General features: G+C 39.5%; 1 protein-coding gene and 1 long non-coding RNA gene across 2 annotated transcripts in view; one reads left to right on the forward strand and one right to left on the reverse strand.

Moving 5' to 3' along the window:
• The window catches only part of LOC126188932 (cadherin-23-like), a 514,643-nt gene that overhangs the window by 476,011 nt on the left and 17,715 nt on the right, over window positions 1–20,917 (forward strand). Inside the window, exons 29-30 of the mRNA XM_049930652.1 lie at window positions 8,637–8,773; window positions 10,242–10,440. Of these exons, the coding sequence (XP_049786609.1) occupies window positions 8,637–8,773; window positions 10,242–10,440 (336 nt within the window). The remainder of the gene's footprint in view (window positions 1–8,636; window positions 8,774–10,241; window positions 10,441–20,917) is intronic.
• LOC126188935 (uncharacterized) overlaps window positions 8,173–20,917 on the reverse strand; it is a 30,502-nt gene continuing 17,757 nt past the window's right edge. The window contains exons 2-3 of the long non-coding RNA XR_007537880.1: window positions 8,634–8,739; window positions 8,173–8,477 (exon numbers count right to left, since the gene is read on the reverse strand). This is a non-coding gene — a long non-coding RNA (uncharacterized LOC126188935). The remainder of the gene's footprint in view (window positions 8,478–8,633; window positions 8,740–20,917) is intronic.

A 20,917-nucleotide genomic window follows, 5' to 3' on the forward strand; every position in this document is an offset into this window, starting at 1 on the left:
CATTTTGACAATGTATTAATTCTATAAATATTAGTAGTTCTAGTTTACTGTAATGTATTGTATTGTATTTTGACAATCTCCTGGAAAATGATCAGGGTAGTGAGCATTATATTCAAGTGTTTTATGTTTTTCAAGTTATTCTTTCTGACTTGCTCCACACCCACAAGAATCATCTCATTTTTGGGTCTATGGAACAAAAACTTAATCTAATCTAATGAGAAGTGGCAGAAGTGACATCAGTGAGAAACTTAACATCATAAATGGAGAAAGTTCAGGAATTCTGCTACCTAGGCAGCAAAATAACCTATGATGGACAGAGCAAGGAGGACATAAAAAGCTTTTCTGGCCAAAAGAAGTCTCCTAGTATCAAACATAGGTCTTAATTTGAAGCAGAAATTTCTGAGAATGTACATTCAGAGCACAGCATTGTATGGCAGTGACAGGAGGAATGTGGGAAAACCAGAACAGAAGAGAGTACAAGCATTTGAGATGTGGTGCTGTGGAAGAATGTTGAAAATTAGGTGGACTGATAAGGTAAGAATTGAGGAGGTTCTTCGCTGAATCTGCAAGGAAAGGAATATATGGAAAGCACTGACAAGAAGAAAGGACAGGATGATACGACATCGGTTAAGACATCAGGGAATAATTTCCATGTTACTAGAGGGAGCTGTAGAGGGTAGAAACTGTAGAGGAAGACAGAGATTGGGATACATCCAGCAAATAATCTATGACATAGGTTGCTAGTGCTACTCTGAGATGAAAAGGTTAGCACAGGAGAGGAATTCACAGAGGATCGCATCAAACCAGTCAGAAGACTGATGACTCAAAAACAAATGTAGCTTACCACCACTCCTATTTTCTTATTCATTATTAGTTCTACCCCCCAACCCTTTTGATTCTGTGTTACTGGTACACTACGTATGATTTCACAGTACTTATGTTATTGATTGCTGTTCAGTACCAACATATTCTTATGACTTACACAAAATTCCCACTATTGTTTGGTCTGATTACAAGTATTAGGCATGCTATCAGACAAGTAACCCATTCATTCATCATCATATTCCATAGACCTCATCATGGAGGAGAACACTGAGGGACAGTCTGGAGCCCATACAGCCACTGCTAAAAGCTGTACACTGTATAAACAATAAACTATACTGCACTACTATGTACTAATTTGCTTATTTAAAGTTAAGTTTATATAATAAAATTAGCAGGAAATGCATTACTTTGTCTCCTATTCCTACTGGTGGCTTAATGTGTACATGACCATATTGATAGTTTCTAAAGAATAAGAGATATTTGCACAGAGTAAGCATAAAGACCTGTTTACAGTCAACATTTCTACTTGTCAGGCAACCAGTACAAGTCATCATCATGAAATCATGTGTAATGTGTAAGCCAGTTGTGGATTTTAAGGGTTAGTGATAATTAAAGCAAATTTCTGTTGGAGCTTAAGACATCACATCAGAACTAGCATTCTCTGAAGCATTCCAAAAGAGAATCATATTAATGCTAAAGTAAAAAACTCCTTTTATATTCTGGATAAATTGCTTAGAACTGAACTTTGCGGATTAAATTAATACCTTTGAATGAATGCTGGAAGTATCTCCTACTATTAAATGTTAGTGTTTTCAGAAACTATAAATGAAAATTTTTGAAGAGAGAAACAGATTATTTTCAGTGTTTCCAAAAATAGGATGTCAAGTGTCCCTAGATAATGTCTTGCTACTGTTAAAGTTGGAGACATCAGGGCATCCTGCTTATAATAATGTTACACCTTCACATCAAGAACAGTTCCAGTCTATGTCAGTAAATAATTTTCATGTCCCATAAGTACAGATAAGACAAAAAACTATGTATGCTCCACAGGTAGTTTAAGGAAAAAAATCATGCTGCTAAATACATATTGGGAGTAAATTGTAAATGTAAGTTCCATCCACAGGCTATGGCAGGCCCATCAGTACCGACCTCTGCCAGTGGCATCATTGGTTGTGGTGTGGAGTGCCATGGAGTCACTATAACCACTCTCATAGCTGTTGTCAGTTCTGTGACCTGAACTACTACTTCTCAATCAAGTAGCTCCTTAAAAGACCTCAAGAGGCACCCCATTCCAGTCCTCCCAACAAGGAAAAATTGCTGGCAGTACCAGGAATTGAATCCAGATCCTCTGCATGGCAGATAGCCATGCTGACCACACAGCATATTACATTCTGGGACTACAACAAGAGAACTGCCAGTTTCACACTCAGGACAGCATAATAATTAATGGACAGTGTTGGGGAGTGATTATGATACATGACCCCTCAATCTTCACCTACAATGCAAAGGGTTTAGTTGGAGCAGATATACAGATGAACCTAAAATAACAACTAATTTGGTTCTTTAAATGTTTTCCTTCTGTTAATGAATGGACATTGCTTCTTGCCATACAAATGTCTTCAATAAATTATAACAGTTGTACACAAAATTAAACAGACCACCTCAACAGCCTAATGATTAGTACTGCTGACTTCGGTGTGGAAGATCCAGGTTCAATTCCCAGTATATCCTACTGATATCCAGAACAGGTTCTACTCAGCATTTTGAGGTCAAATGAAGAGTTCCTAGAATACAGAAGCCACAGCATGATTCATCTGCTGGCAGTAACAGGTGGGGGAACTGGTGACATGCTGATCACATGTTCCACAATTGTAGCTGATCACATGTTCTACAATTGTAGATTGCTCCACATAATGCCTTGTAAGCAGCAGTTAGCCAGATGGAACAGGCCTAAGGCCTAATCCCTGAGTGGTTTTTACATTTTTACAAAATTAATGATCCCTGAGTGGTTTTTACGTTTATACTAAATTAATGATTCTGAAATCACAGGGATAGGAATTTTTGAAGAAAAACTGTACATGTCCCAAACAAGCATGCTATTGATATTATGTGGACAACAGGGAGATTCTGTCATGTAAGATAGATCTTTGATACAGTGAACATTCATAGCAAGGTCCTGTTTGAAGCTAACTCAAAAATGCACAAACAACTCCAAAGAACTCAATGGGTGAAAGTTTCTGAAAGTTTATTAAACGATTATTTCACCAGAAACAGCATGAGACGCAATTGAAAACTGCTAAATTTAATAAGTGAATAACATTGCACAAACAACTTTGTCAGAACTTAACTTAAGAATCACTACAGCTGCAACTGCACACCATGAAATGTAAACACGCTGCTAATATTTGGAAGAACAATTGAAATCTACTAAATTTAATGTTTGAATACAGCACACAACAACCACAGCTGCAACGGCACGTCGCGAAATCAAAATAACTGATTAACACTGCAAGATCAGAGGTTAACATAAGTGTGAGATAATCCATTGCAGGTGTTAAATTCTGATACGTTAATAACTGCTGTAACAACAAGAATGAATGCAAGCGTTCAAACATGCATGCACTGTGCTATACAGGTGCTGGATGTCAGTTGGTGGGATGGAGTTCCATGCCTGTTACACCTGGTCACTCAATACAGGGATGGTTAATGCTGGTTGCAGATGATGCTGGAGTTGTTGTCTGATGATGTCCCGAATGTGCTCAGCTGAAAGATCTGGTGTTCGAACAGGCTATGGCGGCATATCGGCACTCTGTAGAGCATATTGGGAAACAACCCCTGAAATGCTGTTCACGAATGGGAGAACAACGGGTCGAACCACCATGTTGATGTACAAATTTGCTGTCAGGGTGCATGGGATAATCACAAGAGTGCTCCTGCTGTCATATGAAATCACATTCCAGACTGATGCTAAGTGTAGGTCCAGTGTGCCTAGCATGCAGACAGGTTGGTTGCAGGCCCTCAACTGGCCTCCTCCTATCCAACACGCAGCCATCACTAGCACTGAGGCAGAACCAAATTTCATTAGAAAACACAATAGACCTCCACCATGTCCTCCAATGACCTCTCTCTTGACACCTCTGAAGTCGCAAATGGCGGCGGTTTGGGGTCAGTGGAATGCACACTACACGGCATCTGGCTCAGAGGTATCCTTAAAGTAAGTGATTTGTAACAGTTCATTGTGGCACTGTGGAGCCAACTGTTGCTGAAATTGCTGCTGAATTTGTGTCAGAGACATATGCTGAACACAGTCACCTTCCCTCTTGGTAGTGCCACATGGCATCCAGAGCCCATTCTTCTTGTGACCATACATTCCAGCGGCCAGCTCTGCCAGTAGTCATGTAAGTCCTGGTAAGGCTTTCTGCAATATCACAGAAGGAACATCCACCTTCGTAGCCCTATTACATGATCTCGTTCAAACTCAGTGGTGTGTTGATAAAGGTGTCTTTGTCACCTTAAAGGCATTCTTGACTAATCCGTAACTCACCAAATCCCATCTCAAAGGTAACAAACGTTCAAGACCATTACATCATGTAGTTTTTCTTCCTAGATAACGAACTGTAACTCTTATGCGACTGGTGCAAAATTTGAATAAAAATCATCTTTCAGACGTAGAAACATGTCTACCAACGTTCGCGTATGTCACCCAACTCCTTCTTGCTGCTGCAATTTTTTTCCCATCAATGTACATTTGACTGTTGTGGTCTTCAGTCCTGAGACTGGTTTGATGCAGCTCTCCATGCTACTCTATCCTGTGCAAGCTTCTTCATCTCCCAGTACCTACTGCAACCTACATCCTTCTGAATCTGCTTGGTGTATTCATCTCTTGGTCTCCCTCTATGATTTTTACCCTCCACACTGCCCTCCAATACTGAATTGGTGATCCCTTGATGCCTCAGAACATGTCCTACCAATCGAGCCCTTCTTCTAGTCAAGTTGTGCCACAAACTTCTCTTCTCCCCAATCCTATTCAATACTTCCTCATTAGTTATGTGATCTACCCATCTAATCTTCAGCATTCTTCTGTAGCGCAACATTTCAAAAGCTTCTAGTCTCTTCTTGTCTAAACTGTTTATCGTCCATGTTTCACTTCCATACATCACTACACTCCATACAAATACTTTCAGAAACGACTTCCTGACACTTAAATCTATACTCGATGTTAACAAATTTCTCTTCTTCAGAAATGCTTTCCTTCCCATTGCCAATCTACATTTTATATCCTCCCTACTTTGACTATTGTCAGTTATTTTGCTCCCCAAATAGCAAAACTCCTTTACTACTTTAAGTTTCTCATTTCCTAATCTAATATCCTTAGCATCACCCGACTTAATTCGACTACATTCCATTATCCTCGTTTTGCTTTTGTTGATGTTCATCTTATATCCTCCTTTCAAGACACTATCCATTCCGTTCAACTGTTCTTCTAAGTCCTTTGCTGTCTCTGACAGAATTAGAATGTCATCGGCGAACCTCAAAGTTTTTATTACTTCTCCATGGATTTTAATACCTACTCCAAATTTTTCTTTTGTTTCCTTCACTGCTTCCTCAATATACAGATTGAATAACATCGGGGAGAGGCTACAACCCTGTCTCACTGTCTTCCCACCCACTGCTTCCCTTTCATGCCCCTCAACTCTTATAACTGCCCTTTGGCTTCTATACAAATTGTAAATAGTCTTTTGCTCCCTATATTTTACCCCTGCCACCTTCCGAATTTGAAAGAGAGTATTCCAGTCAACGTTGTCAAAAGCATTCTCTAAGTCTAAAAATGCTAGAAACGTATGTTTGCCTTTCCTTAAGTCGTAGGGTCAGTATTGCCTCACGTGTTCCAATATTTCTACGGAATCCAAACTGATCTTCCCCGAGATCGGCTTCTACTAGTTTTTCCATTCGTCTGTAAAGAATTCGCGTTAGTATTTTGCAGCCGTGACTTATTAAACTGATCGTTCGGTAATTTTCACATCTGTCAACACCTGCTTTCTTTGGGATTGGAATTATTATATTCTTCTTGAAGTCTGAGGGTGTTTCGCCTGTTTCATACATCTTGCTCACCAGATGGTAGAGTTTTGTCAGGACTGGCTCTCCCAAGGCCGTCAGTAGTTCTAATGGAATGTTGTCTACTCTGGGGGCCTTTTTTCGACTCAGGTCTTTCAGTGCTCTGTCAAACTCTTCACGCAGTATCGTATCTCCCATTTCATCTTCGTCTACATCCTCTTCCATTTCCATAATATTGTCCTCAAGTACATTGCCCTTGTATAGACCCTCTATATACTCCTTCCACCTTTCTGCTTTCCCTTCTTTGCTTAGAACTGGGTTTCTGTCTGAGCTCTTAATATTCACACAAGTGGTTCTCTTTTCTCCAAAGGTCTCTTTAATTTTCCTGTAGGTAGTATCTATCTTACCCCTAGTGAGATAAGCCTCTACATCCTTACATTTATCCTCTAGCCATCCCCGCTTAGCCATTTTGCACTTCCTGTCGATCTCATTTTTGAGACGTTTGTATTCCTTTTTGCCTGCTTCATTTACTGCATTTTTATATTTTCTCCTTTCATCAATTAAATTCAATATTTCTTCTGTTACCCAAGGATTTCTACTAGCCCTCGTCTTTTTACCTACTTGATCCTCTGCTGCCTTCACTACTTCATCCCTCAAAGCTACCCATTCTTCTTCTATTGCATTTCTTTCCCCCATTCCTGCCATTTGTTCCCTTACGCTCTCCCTGAAACTCTGTACAACCTCTGGTTCTTTCAGTTTATCCAGGTCCCATCTCCTTACATTCCCACCTTTTTGCTGTTTCTTCAGTTTTAATCTACAGTTCATAACCAATAGATTGTGGTCGGAGTCCACATCTGGCCCTGGAAATGTCTTACAAGTTAAAACCTGGTTCCTAAATCTCTGTCTTACCATTATATAATCTATCTGAAACCTTGCAGTATCTCCAGGCTTCTTCCATGTATACAACCTTCTTTCATGATTCTTGAACCAAGTGTTAACTATGATTAAGTTGTGCTCTGTGCAAAATTCTACCAGGCAGCTTCCTCTTTCATTTCTTATCCCCAATCCATATTCACCTACTACGTTTCCTTCTCTCCCTTTTCCTACTACCGAATTCCAGCCACCCATGACTATTAAATTTTCATCTCCCTTCACTACCTGAATAATTTCTTTTATTTCGTCATACATTTCTTCAATTTCTTCGTCATCTGCAGAGCTAGTTGGCATATAAACTTGTACTACTGTAGTAGGCATGGGCTTCGTGTCTATCTTGGCCACAATAATGCGTTCACTATGCTGTTTGTAGTAGCTTACCCGCATTCCTATTTTTTTATTCATTATTAAACCTACTCCTGCATTATCCCTATTTCATTTTGTATTTATAACCCTGTATTCACCTGACCAAAAGTCTTGTTCCTCCTGCCACCGAACTTCACTAATTCCAACTATATATAACTTTAACCTGTCCATTTGCCCTTTTAAATTTTCTAACCTACCTGCCCGATTAAGGGATCTGACATTTCACGCTCCTGTCCGTAGAACGTCAGTTTTCTTTCTTCTGATAACGACGTCCTCTTGAGTAGTCCCCGCCCGGAGATCCGAATGGGGGACTATTTTACCTCCGGAATATTTTACCCAAGAGGATGCCATCATCATTAACCGTACAGTAAAGCTGCATGCCCTTGGGAAAAATTACGGCTGTAGTTTCCCCTTGCTTTCAACCGTTCGCAGTACCAGCACAGCAAGGCTGTTTTGGTTAGTGTTACAAGGCCAGAATCAGTCAATCATTCAGACTGTTGCCCCTGCAACTACTGAAAAGGCTGCTGCCCCTCTTCAGGAACCACGCGTTTGCCTGGCCTCTCAACAGATACCCCTCCGTTGTGGTTGCACCTACGGTACAGCTATCTGTATCGCTGAGGCACGCAAGCCTCCCCACCAACGGCAAGATCCATGGTTCATGGGGGGACATTTGACTGTATGAACATCTAAACAACAGGTCAGAGAGTGTGAATCGTAAATGTAATGGTAGATGCCACAGTGCATGTATATAATACATTTAGAGGAAATATACAACATCAACACCTAGAATGTAGCAGAAGGATGCTAAATTGTTTCACTTACAACATATAAAAATAAAACTAATGATTATGATAAAGAAGGAGCATGAAGAAATCTCTCTATATGTAACTGGGAATAAGTTGTACATGACACAAATTCTATTTAACTTATATCGGAAAAGGTAAGAGAGAGAAAACCTTTACACAAAATTTTATAGCATGTATGATACTTTTTTATGAAGGTTTATGACCACAAGAAATACATAAAGTTCATTATAATGGAAGGATAAAATGTAAAAATATCCACACACTAGAGACTATAACACTACAACCACCAAACTCTGCACAAACAACTGTAAAACGTATGGTGAGAAGATACTTCCAACTCCCCACATATTGGAGTTTCTTCATGTTTCATTCATGAGTGGAGTGGAGATTGTTAAAATATGTTTGTGTGTGCAGGAATTCTTATAATTTTGTCTTCACCTTGGACCATGGTACAATCTTAGATTCCTCACTCAGTACTTTGTAAATAAACATCTGAAAAATAAGTTCAACATTTAATCTTTGAAATTATATAACAATGTTTGATAATAAATTATGAACACCTTACAGTAGCAAATGAAAACAAATAAACTGAGTCTGTATTTTATTTAAATGTATAAGTTTACAGGTACAGATTTTTATCTTACTTACCAGGTGCTGGTGAATGATACAGATGGACTTCTTGATACGGCAAAAGTTTTCATTTATCTGTTACGTGAAGATCAAAGAGTGCAATTTGTTCTGCGTCAGCATCCATCTGAAGTACGAGAGAGAATAGAAATTTTCAGGGAGTAAGTATACAGAATTTTCCCTTATCAGCTTTAATCTTGCTATTTTTATTATTGATATAATAACAAAATTAAGGTTGCACATTTAAAAAATTATGATTTAGTACAGTAAAATTTTAAATTGGTGATCTTGTAAATACACTTGTTATATAATACACACAGCAAATTTTGTGTCTACTCTAGATGTGTCTTATTCTACACTGAAGCACCAAAAAAACTGGCAGAGACATGCGTATTTAAATATAGAGATATGCAAACAGGCAGAATACAGCGCTGCGGTCAGCAACACCTGTATAAGACAACAAGTGTCTAGCGCAGCTGTTAAATTGATTAATGTTACTAAAATGGCAGGTTATCAAAATTTAAGTGAGTTTGAATGTGGTCTTTTAGTTGGCACTCGAGCAATGGAACACAGTATCTCCAAGATAGCAGTGAGGGATTTTCCCATACGACCATTTCACAAATGTACTGTGAATATTAGGAATCTGGTAAAACATCATATCTTCAACATTGCTGCAGCCAAAAAAAAGATCCTGCAAGAATGGGACCAAAGATGACTGAAGAGAATTGTTCAGTGTGACAGAAGTGCAACATATCCGCAAATTACTGCAGATTTCGATGCTGGGTCATCAACAAGTGTCAGTATGTGAACCATTGAAAGAAACATCATCAATACGGGATTTCGAAGTCAAAGGCCCACTTGTGTACCCTTAATGACTGCTTGACACAAAGCTTTATGCCTCACCTGGGCCCATCAACAGTGACATTGGACTGTTGATGACTGAAAACATGTTGCATGGTCAGACGAGTCTCATTTCAAATTGTATCGAGTGAATGGACATGTACAGGTATGGAGACAACCTCATGAATCCATGGATCCTGCATGTCAGCAGGGGACTGTTGAAGCTGGTGGAGGCTCTGTAATGGTGTGGGGCATGTGCAGTTGATGTGGGATCCCTGATATGTCTAGATACAACTCTGACAACTGACACATACGTAAGCATCCTGTCTGATCACTTTCATCCATTCATGTCCATTGTGCATTCTGACAGACTTTGGCAATTCCAGCAGGACAATATAACACCCCATGTCTCCAGAATTGCTACAGACTGGTCCAGGAACACTGAGTTTAAATACTTCCTCTGGCCACCAGACATGAACATTATTGAGCATATCTGGATGTCTTGCAATGTGCTGTTCAGAAGATATCTCTATCCCCTCATACTCTTACGGATTTATGGACAGCCCTGCAGGATTAATGGTGTCAATTGCCTCCAGCACTGATTCAGACATTAGTCAAGTCCATGCCATGTTGTGTTGTGGCACTTCTCCATCCTCACGGGGGTCCTGCACAATATTAGGCAGGTGTACCAGTTTCTTTGGCTCTTCAGTGTAGTACATATATGAAAAATTATCACTACTGACTACATTTTATAATGATGGGATTATCTTAAACTTTAAAAATGTACAGGGTTCTAGGAAACGTCACTGGTGCCATTGTCAATATTGATGAATACAAAATACATGAAAATCATGATGGTTCTGTTGACAAAACAAAGACTGACTTATATTTGCATTTGGTTAATAAGAGAGACAATTCTATCATGGAAGTTAATGATGTTCTTCGGCTCGTGGATCAAAATATCGAGAACTTGGATGGACTTTTCAAGGTAATTTCTTCACTATTCTAAATTCTTTCAAGGAATCCATGTAATTTATTTCACCATTCTGTTCTGCATGAATGAACAGGTACAGATCCAAAGAGGGTCATGAACTCACAAGGAAAAACTGCTTTAGTAAGGATGTATGTCTGTTATTTGAGGGGTGGGGGGGGGGGGGGGCACATTTGTTCCATATTTTTAGATGTAGTAGTACGGACCAAAACAAGGAAACAATTTCCAGTAAACATGGGTTCTAAAGTGTATCCATTAAGAGAACTTGATAATATTCACTACTGTGAAAGACTTATCATCTACTGCAAGATTTTTGCTGTTATGAACAACTTACAGAGTGCAGTAAACAAATGAGGACACATTATTCTGTTACTTTGAAACATCTGAGCTTCTGATGTACCAAAATGTATTCAATATGTTGTGAACGTAAACAGTGTGCTATGCTGCAGACTACCATGTTACCACAACCCTTACTTTGCATCCATGTTCATTGGTTTCACCAGTTCACAATAACAGAGGAAAGTGTCCTCATTTGTTTACTTCATTCTGTAGTTCATTTGTAATAGCCATAGTCTGTGTTCATAATAATACTACTTAGTAAAATACTGATAATGGTGAGTGTTCACTTTGATTTTATATTGTGTAAATTATGAAATCATCAAAGTTGTGAGACTTTGTTGCTGTTATAGTTCTTAATATAATTGCAAAAGACATGTACTTCTCACATTTTGAGATGTATGCTTTTTGTATAATATACAGGATGTTCATTTTTACTGACAACATTCAAATATCTCAAAAACTACACATCGAATCAAAAAAAGTTATAATTCCAGTTTGTTTGTCTCAGAGTTGGACATCCAAAGGTATCACACTTGACTCCCGATCCCACTCCATGTGTGGGAGGTGGGGAGGGGGATTTTAAAATCTTCACTGGGAACCCCTATGGCAAAATCTGCATACGTTTTGTCTGAAGCATTATTTTCATTTTGCCACAGATGGCACTGTAATCAAAGGAATAGAACGGGTATACATTCATAGTTTATGACATACTACTCAGTGGCCCTTGAATATCCAGTGGCATGTGGAACCTCCACCTCCATCATGCAAGGGTAGGACAGGCCAGTATTTCATAACTTCTAATTGAAAGCCACATTCACAATGTTGTATTTCTCCAACATATTGAACAGGGGCTACTCAGTGTGCCACTGTAGCTGTGACTCAAGGCAAACATTACTCTACTTTTCCAATTAGAGTTAAGTGTTAAAACATAACACCACCAACTTCCATACACTTCGTGATCTGCTTTTCAAATGACCATACACAGAACAGAAGTGTATCTGTGGGAGTATCAGTACAGGCATTTCTGATGCAGTTGACCGTGTCTTCACGGCCTGTTGGCTCTTTCTGGTAAACCTTATCTTTTAAATATCCCCCAGAAATAAATCCAGCGACATCAAATCCAGTGACCTAGCAGGCCAATTAATAGGGCCAATCTCTTCTGACCCACTGACCAATGTAAACACAGTCTAATACCTTCCGTGCTTCAGATTAGATTAGATTAGATTAGATTAATACTAGTTCCATGGATCAGGAATACGATATTTCGTAATGATGTGGAACGAGTCAAATTTTCCAATACATGACATAATTAAGTTAATTTAACAACATACTTAAGTTAATATAACAACTTTTTCATTTTTTGTGTTTTTTTATTTTTATTTTTTATTTTTTATTTTTTTAATATTTTTTTAAATTTATATCTAAAAATTCCTCTAAGGAGTAGAAGGAGTTGTCATTCAGAAATTCTTTTTAATTTCTTCTTAAATACTTGTTGGTTATCTGTCAGACTTTTGATACTATTTGGTAAGTAACCAAAGACTTTAGTGCCAGTATAATTCACCCCTTTCTGTGCCAAAGTTAGATTTAATCTTGAATAGTGAAGATCATCCTTTCTCCTAGTATTGTAGTTATGCACACTGCTATTACTTTTGAATTGGGTTTTGGTTGTTAATAACAAATTTCATAAGAGAGTATATATACTGAGAAGCTACTGTGAATATCCCTAGATCCTTAAATAAATGTCTGCAGGATGATCTTGGGTGGACTCCAGCTATTATTCTGATTACACGCTTTTGTGCAATAAATACTTTATTCCTCAGTGATGAATTACCCCAAAATATGATGCCATATGAAATCAACGAGTGAAAATAGGCGTAGTAAGCTAATTTACTAAGATGTTTATCACCAAAATTTGCAATGACCCTTATTGCATAAGTAGCTGAACTCAAACGTTTCAGCAGATCATCAATGTGTTTCTTCCAATTTAATCTCTCATCAATGGACACACCTAAAAATTTGGAATATTCTACCTTAGCTATATGCTTCTGATTAAGGTCTATATTTATTAATGGCGTCATACCATTCACTGTACGGAACTGTATGTACTGTGTCTTATCAAAATTCAGTGAGAGTCCGTTTACAAGGAACCACTTAGTAATTTTCTGAAAGACAGTATTGACAATTTCATCAGTTAATTCTTGTTTGTCAGGTGTGATTACTATACTTGTATCATCAGCAAAGAGAACTAACTTTGCCTCTTCATGAATATACACTCCTGGAAATTGAAATAAGAACACCGTGAATTCATTGTCCCAGGAAGGGGAAACTTTATTGACACATTCCTGGGGTCAGATACATCACATGATCACACTGACAGAACCACAGGCACATAGACACAGGCAACAGAGCATGCACAATGTCGGCACTAGTACAGTGTATATCCACCTTTCGCAGCAATGCAGGCTGCTATTCTCCCATGGAGACGATCGTAGAGATGCTGGATGTAGTCCTGTGGAACGGCTTGCCATGCCATTTCCACCTGGCGCCTCAGTTGGACCAGCGTTCGTGCTGGACGTGCAGGACCGCGTGAGACGACGCTTCATCCCAGTCCCAAACATGCTCAATGGGGGACAGATCCGGAGATCTTTCTGGCCAGGGTAGTTGACTTACACCTTCTAGAGCACGTTGGGTGGCACGGGATACATGCGGACGTGCATTGTCCTGTTGGAACAGCAAGTTCCCTTGCCGGTCTAGGAATGGTAGAACGATGGGTTCGATGACAGTTTGGATGTACCGTGCACTATTCAGTGTCCCCTCGATGATCACCAGTGGTGTACAGCCAGTGTAGGAGATCGCTCCCCACACCATGATGCCGGGTGTTGGCCCTGTGTGCCTCGGTCGTATGCAGTCCTGATTGTGGCGCTCACTTGCACGGCGCCAAACACTCATACGACCATCATTGGCACCAAGGCAGAAGCGACTCTCATCGCTGAAGACGACACGTCTCCATTCGTCCCTCCATTCACGCCTGTCGCGACACCACTGGAGGCGGGCTGCACGATGTTGGGGCGTGAGCGGAAGACGGCCTAACGGTGTGCGGGGACCGTAGCCCAGCTTCATGGAGACGGTTGCGAATGGTCCTCGCCAATACCCCAGAAGCAACAGTGTCCCTAATTTGCCGGGAAGTGGCGGTGCGGTCCCCTACGGCACTGCGTAGGATCCTACGGTCTTGGCGTGCATCCGTGCGTCGCTGCGGTCCGGTCCCAGGTCGACGGGCACGTGCACCTTCCGCCGACCACTGGCGACAACATCGATGTACTGTGGAGACCTCACGCCCCACGTGTTGAGCAATTCGGCGGTACGTCCACCCGGCCTCCCGCATGCCCACTATACGCCCTCGCTCAAAGTCCGTCAACTGCACATACGGTTCACGTCCACGCTGTCACGGCATGCTACCAGTGTTAAAGACTGCGATGGAGCTCCGTATGCCACGGCAAACTGGCTGACACTGACGGCGGCGGTGCACAAATGCTGCGCAGCTAGCGCCATTCGACGGCCAACACCGCGGTTCCTGGTGTGTCCGCTGTGCCGTGCGTGTGATCATTGCTTGTACAGCCTTCTCGCAGTGTCCAGAGCAAGTATGGTGGGTCTGACACACCGGTGTCAATGTGTTCTTTTTTCCATTTCCAGGAGTGTAGAATGGCAAGTCATTAATATATATTAAGAACAACAAAAGACCCAAGACTGACCCTTGTGGAACCCCATGCTTGATAGTTCCCCAGTTTGAGGAATGTGCTGATCTTTGCATAGTATGAGAACTACTTATTTCAACTTTCTGCACTCTTCCAGTAAGGTACGAATTAAACCATTTGTGCACTGTCCCCCCTCATGCCACAATACTTGAGCTTGTCTAGCAGAATTTTATGATTTACACAATCAAAAGCCTTTGACAGATCACAAAAAATCCCAATGGGTGGTGTTCGGTTATTCAGATCATTCAAAATTTGATTGGTGACAGCATATATGGCATTTTCTGTTGAAAAATCTTTCTGGAAACCAAACTGACATTTTGTTAGTACTTCATTGTTACAGATATGTGAAGCTACTCTTGAATACACTACTTTCTCAAAAATTTTGGATAAAGCTGTTAGAAGGGAGATTGGACGGTAATTGTTGACATCAGATCTATCCCCCTTTTTATGCAAAGGTATAACAATAGCATATTTCAGTCTATCAGGGAAAATGCCCTGTTCCAGAGAGCTATTACACAGATGGCTGAGAATCTTACTTATCTGTTGAGAACAAGCTTTTAGTATTTTGCTGGAAATGCCATAAATTCCATGTGAGTTTTTGCTTTTAAGCAAGTTTATTATTTTCCTAATTTCAGAGGGAGAAGTGGGTGAGATTTCAATTGTATCAAATTGCATAGGTATGGCCTCTTCCATTAACAGCCTAGCATCTTCTAATGAACACCTGGATCCTACTATATCCACAACATTTAGAAAATCATTATTAAAAATATTTTCAACTTCTGACATTTTGTTTCTAAAGTTTTCATTCAATTTGATGGTAATACTGTCTTCCTGTGCTCTTGGTTGACCTGTTTCTCTTTTAATAATATTCCAAATTGTTTTAATTTTATTATCAGAGTTGCTGATTTCAGAGATGATACACATACTTCTGGATTTTTTAATAACTTTTCTCAATATAACACAGTAGTTTTTAATGTTTGATAGTTTCTGGGTCACTACTCTTTCTTGCTGTCAGATACATTTCCCTTTTCCGGTTACAAGATATTTTTATACCCTTAGTAAGCCATGGTTTGTTACAAGGTTTCTTACGAGTATATTTAACTATTTTCTTGGGGAAGCAGTTTTCAAATGCATTTACAAAAATGTCATGAAATAAATTATATTTTAAATTGGCATCAGGTTCACGGTACACCTTATCCCAGTCTAACTGCTGTAGGCTTTCCCTGAAATTTGCAATTGTTAAATCATTGACTGAACGTACTACTTTGGAGGACTGTTTAGTATTGCTGAATGGAGCTATGTCATATATTGTAACTAGCTGTGCACCATGATCAGAAAGACCATTCTCAACAGGCTGAGCATTTATCTGGTTAAACTTATCTTGGTCTATAAAGAAGTTATCTATCAGTGAGCTGCTATCCTTTACCACCCGAGTAGGAAAATCAATAACAGGTGTCAAATTGAAAGAACCGAGTAATACTTCAAGGTCATTTTTCCTATTACCCTCTTTCAGAGAATCTACATTGAAGTCCCCACAAATAATAATTTGCTTCCCCCTGTCTGACAGATAGCACAACAAGGAGTCCAAATTTTTCAGAAATAGATGAAAATTTCCTGATGGGGACCTATATACAGTTACAATTATAAATGTGCCTTTATTTAATTTAAGCTCACAGGCACATGCTTCTATATGTTTCTCTACACAAAACTTTTTTGTTTCTATACTTTTTGCACAGTGATAACTTTTGACATATATGGCAACTCCTCCTTTCTCCATATTTTCTCTCATTACATGTGCAGAGAGTTTATATCCACTTACATTTACCTTATCCATATCAGTAACAATGTGATGCTCAGACTGGCATAGTATATCTATTTCATCCTCAGCTTCTAAATCTTCTAAACATACCAGAAGCTCATCTATTTTATTCTTTAAACTCCCAATATTTTGATGAAATATACTTTCATTATTTTTAGTTATACTTTTATGTGAACCTTTCCTTATTCTAACATTTGCAGTACTCTCCTGTCTGAGTTTCTCATTGTGCTTAGGCATAGTTGCTATACCAGTGGTCACATGGTGTTCAGAGAGGCAGATTATGTCAACTGGGTTGGGTGACTTTAATTCATCAATGCAATTACCTAGGACTGAGATACAACTTGGTGGAAATAAAATTTCTGATGATTGGTGAAAATTTATAATTGACAGCTGTGATTGGTGATCCAATGTGATATAATTGTGCTGTTTAATTTCTTTCCTAAACTGAAGATTTGTTTCAATCCTGACCTCTCGTAGAACTTGACATCTTTCTGTCTTACCTATCCTAAAAAAGGTGCTGCTCCAACACCTGTAACCACTGGTATTTTACCATTCATGGCAGTGCCTCCCCCCCTTAAATTTCCTGCTATTACCCCAGCCAGTTTCCCCTTCCCTTTCCTGTTGAGATGTAGGCCGTGCCTGGTATAGTCCCACCTACTGAGAGAATCAACAGGAACCACACCAATATGAGCCCCCGCACCCGACCCAAGCAGCCATTCCAACTCCAAATTAACTCTCCCAACAGAAGAGTTCAAATGAGGCCGGTCATGGCATCTCAGGACAGATACAAATTCAACATTGGTGTGTCTCGATGCCGACGCAATCTTTACCAGGTCACACTCTATGCTGTACCCAGGATCTCTGTCGATGCTGTTCCCTGGCCCTCCCACAATAACCACAGTGTCTTCCCTGGTAAATCCTTTACAGAGTGAACCTAAATCCTCTGTCACCTGATCCATACTAGCACTTGGTTTGAAAAAAATTTGTGACCTGGTATTCTGGTCCTAATTCCTCCTGCAGAAGTTGGCCTACACCTCTGGCATGAGAACTGCCTAACAACAAAACTTTCTTCCTTTTCGATGGCTTTCCTACATTCTTTTTCAATTTCCTATTGAAAGTTTGTTGTGTCCTGTCTACACCTACCTCTGCTTGAGGCTCATCAGTTTCTAACTGAAGCAACAGTTGTGTAATGCACTGGGCGACTATCATGCTGAAACCACATACATTGTTGAACATTCAGGGCACCATCCTGCAGTAGTACCAATAATTCCTGCTCTAAAAATATTTTTATATTTGTGTCCATTCGTGTGCCATTGAGAAAATATTGACCAATTACTTTGTTCCACAGAAAGCCACACCATATGATAACTGACCAGACACTGATGGTCAACTTGCTGTGACCAATGGGGATTGCCTACACTCTTTTATTTATTTGTTTATTTTATTTATTTATTTCATGTTCCATAGATCCATATGGGAACATATCCCTGGATATAGAATGAGTCAAGGTTTTCTACAGATTATTGTTTTGTGCACAGATACATTGATCTTATCATTAGATTAAAGAAACTGTGAAGTTTAGCATATACCCTTACATATTAGTTAAGATACAGGACATCTAAAAGAATATACAGTCATACATAAATCTGGTAATGCATGTTATGCCAGTTAACACTGCCATGGTTTGTGAATGTAGACTCATCAGAAAATAGTACCTCAGCAAAGAAGATGGGGGTTGTTTGCATTTGTTGGCGTGCCCATTCACAAAACACTACCCAGTTATGGAAATGGGTGCCACGAAGTTCTTGATGCAATGACACATGGTATGGATGATAATTACGATAATGCAGTGTTGTGACAATACTATTTACAGACATACTGGAATCGTGGTGTAATTTTGGCGGTTGCTTATCCATGGGTTGTGGTGCACCACTGCTAGCACAGCTATCTCATTAGCTTCTCCTGTAACATGTTTGCTTCATTTCCTTTTGCCAATCTGTATGTTGCCATCAGATATAAAGGCATTCACAACCTTGTAAAAGAATGAATGAGAGTGAGCTTTCTCTGGAAAACATTCAGCATATAAGGCAACAGCAGTCTCAACATTTCTCCTACATTCTCCAGAAATCAGGATCATTTCAAGTTTTTCATCTGTGATAGCAACATTCATCATCCACTTGTACATCTGTTCTCCAAATGATAGGTAAGTGTGCAGGCAATAAAAACTGCACAAATATTGTAATTTTCAGTGTCACTATCTGTTCTACGTCTGCATCATATGTGAGCTCCGGTCACAGTGTACTGCCTTTCATGATATGTCGCTAGTTTGCTACACGGCTATGGTGACACATCAAGTAGTCCCCTGTTCAGTATGTTGGAGGAATTCGGTGTTAAGAATGGTGTTTCTAATTAGAAGTTATGAAATACTTGCCTGTCCTACCCTCACAGCGTGGAGATGGGGTCCCATGTGCCATACATATTCAAGGGCCACTGAGTAGCATGTCGTAAATTATGATTGTGTACCCATTTCTGTTCCTCCAATTACAGTGCCATCTGAGGCAAAACAAAGAAAATGATTCAGACAAAATGTGTTTAGATTTTGCCGTAGAATCGTCGTCTGCAAAAAAAAACTGGGTTTATCACTGAAGATTTCAAAGTAGTCCCCACCACCCACACATGGGGCAGGGTGGGGACTTGGATGTGGTACCATTGTATGTCCCCTCTGAGACAGACAAATTGGAATTAGTTTTTGAGATATTTCAATGTTTTCAGTTAAAACAAACGGCCTGTATATCTTTGAATTCCCATTTGTTGGACATCATACTATTCAATGTAATAAGCACTGATATAACATATTATTATTATCATTATTATTATTATTATTGTTTTTGTTGTTATTGTAAAACATTATATACATTTATTGTTATTGTACAATTATTATTATTATATTTAAATATTAGTATACTGTGTGGTTATAAATGAACTCATGATGTTCCAAATGCTGTGACAGTATACTGTATTTACTCGAATCTAAGCCGCACTCGAATCTAAGCCGCACCTGAAAAATGAGACTCGAAATAAAGGAAAAAAAAATTCCCGAATCTAAGCCGCACCTGAAATTTGAGACTCGAAATTCAAGGGGAGAGAAAAGTTTTAGGCCGCACCTCCAAATCGAAACAAAGTTGGTCCATTGTAATATGAGACACAACTTAGGTCGAATGAATGACGATACAGCTACAGTAGTTTGGTTCGAGTCAAAAGCTTAGCAGTTAAGCTTTACCAGGTAGCCATTGCTATGCGTCAGGCGCTCCGTCCGTATTTATACGGATACCCTTCCTTTTTCACGTGCTTCGTCTGGTTTGAATCGATTGCTTATTTTGCTTTGATCTGATAAGTGCCGTTTTCTATGTTATAGGTGTTTATGTCAGTCACTCTAAGCTGAAAATGCATTACTATACTGTGTCATGCATTGTTTGACGCATTCGATAGTGCGTGTTTACGGCCTGTCGCTGCTCGCGGCATGGCTTGCTTTTGTGCGCGCTACCACCGCCTACAATTAAAAAAAGAGAGGAATCGTCACATTAGCGAAACAATGGCAAGAGACTGCTATTTGTTGTTACTTACACTGCTGCTTTCTTTGATAATGATCAACAAGAACCAAACAGTAGACTGCGTATGATAGAACATGTTCTGAACGAGAGTTTGGCGAAAATTTTTCTCCGTTTGAAACTCTTTGCGGGCACTTCTTTAGTACATGAAATTCTGCACAGAAATTAGTCATCTTAGATTTAAAAATCTAGTCAGTTGCCGTGCTTCATTTCTGATTATCACTATTAGGCATAAGAGTAATACGAATATAAACATGACACGATACGTATATTCTTCCGCGTTTGCTGTTGTCTCACTCTAGTTTCGTAGTTTATTTGGCAGACAGGATTTAAAAGAGATAGAAGCAAACACGAAAGAATACATGGCAAAATGTTTATATTCGTATTATTCTTATGGTGAAGACAATACTGCATGTGATTCACAAAAGTTCCCATTAGCAACCATCTCTTCTCACAGGTAGGAAAAAATTCAGAACGTAGAGTTGGCCATATTGACAAAAATCCCAGTATTACCAGTCGGATTTTCGTAGTACATTGAAATTCGAAGATGAACAATACGGAATTTGTATTTACTTCGTTGGATAATGTATGAAAAAGCAGTGGTCGAAACTAGGACAGAGAAAAAAAAACTCGTCTTCCAATTTTTTTTTTTTATTTTATTTACTGACGCAGAGGTTTTGGCGCCAGTATTTATCTTTGTGCGTGCAAAGAATGCCTGTGTAGCGCTACATATATTCGACGGCAGAAGTTAGTTGTGGCGGCACCCATCAACATTTTTCAGAACTTCCGCTTGCTTTGCACTCGATTCTAAGCCGCAGGCGGTTTTTTGGATTACAAAAACCGAAAAAAAAGTGTGGCTTAGATTCGAGTAAATACGGTACTCGGGTGTTATAAATGAACTCATGATGTTCCAAGTGCTGTGGTGCGCGCTGTAAACATTACAGCATGCTGAAACA

Source organism: Schistocerca cancellata, chromosome 5, assembly GCF_023864275.1.
Source record: "Schistocerca cancellata isolate TAMUIC-IGC-003103 chromosome 5, iqSchCanc2.1, whole genome shotgun sequence".
In the NCBI taxonomy this organism is placed as follows: Eukaryota; Metazoa; Arthropoda; class Insecta; order Orthoptera; family Acrididae; genus Schistocerca; species Schistocerca cancellata.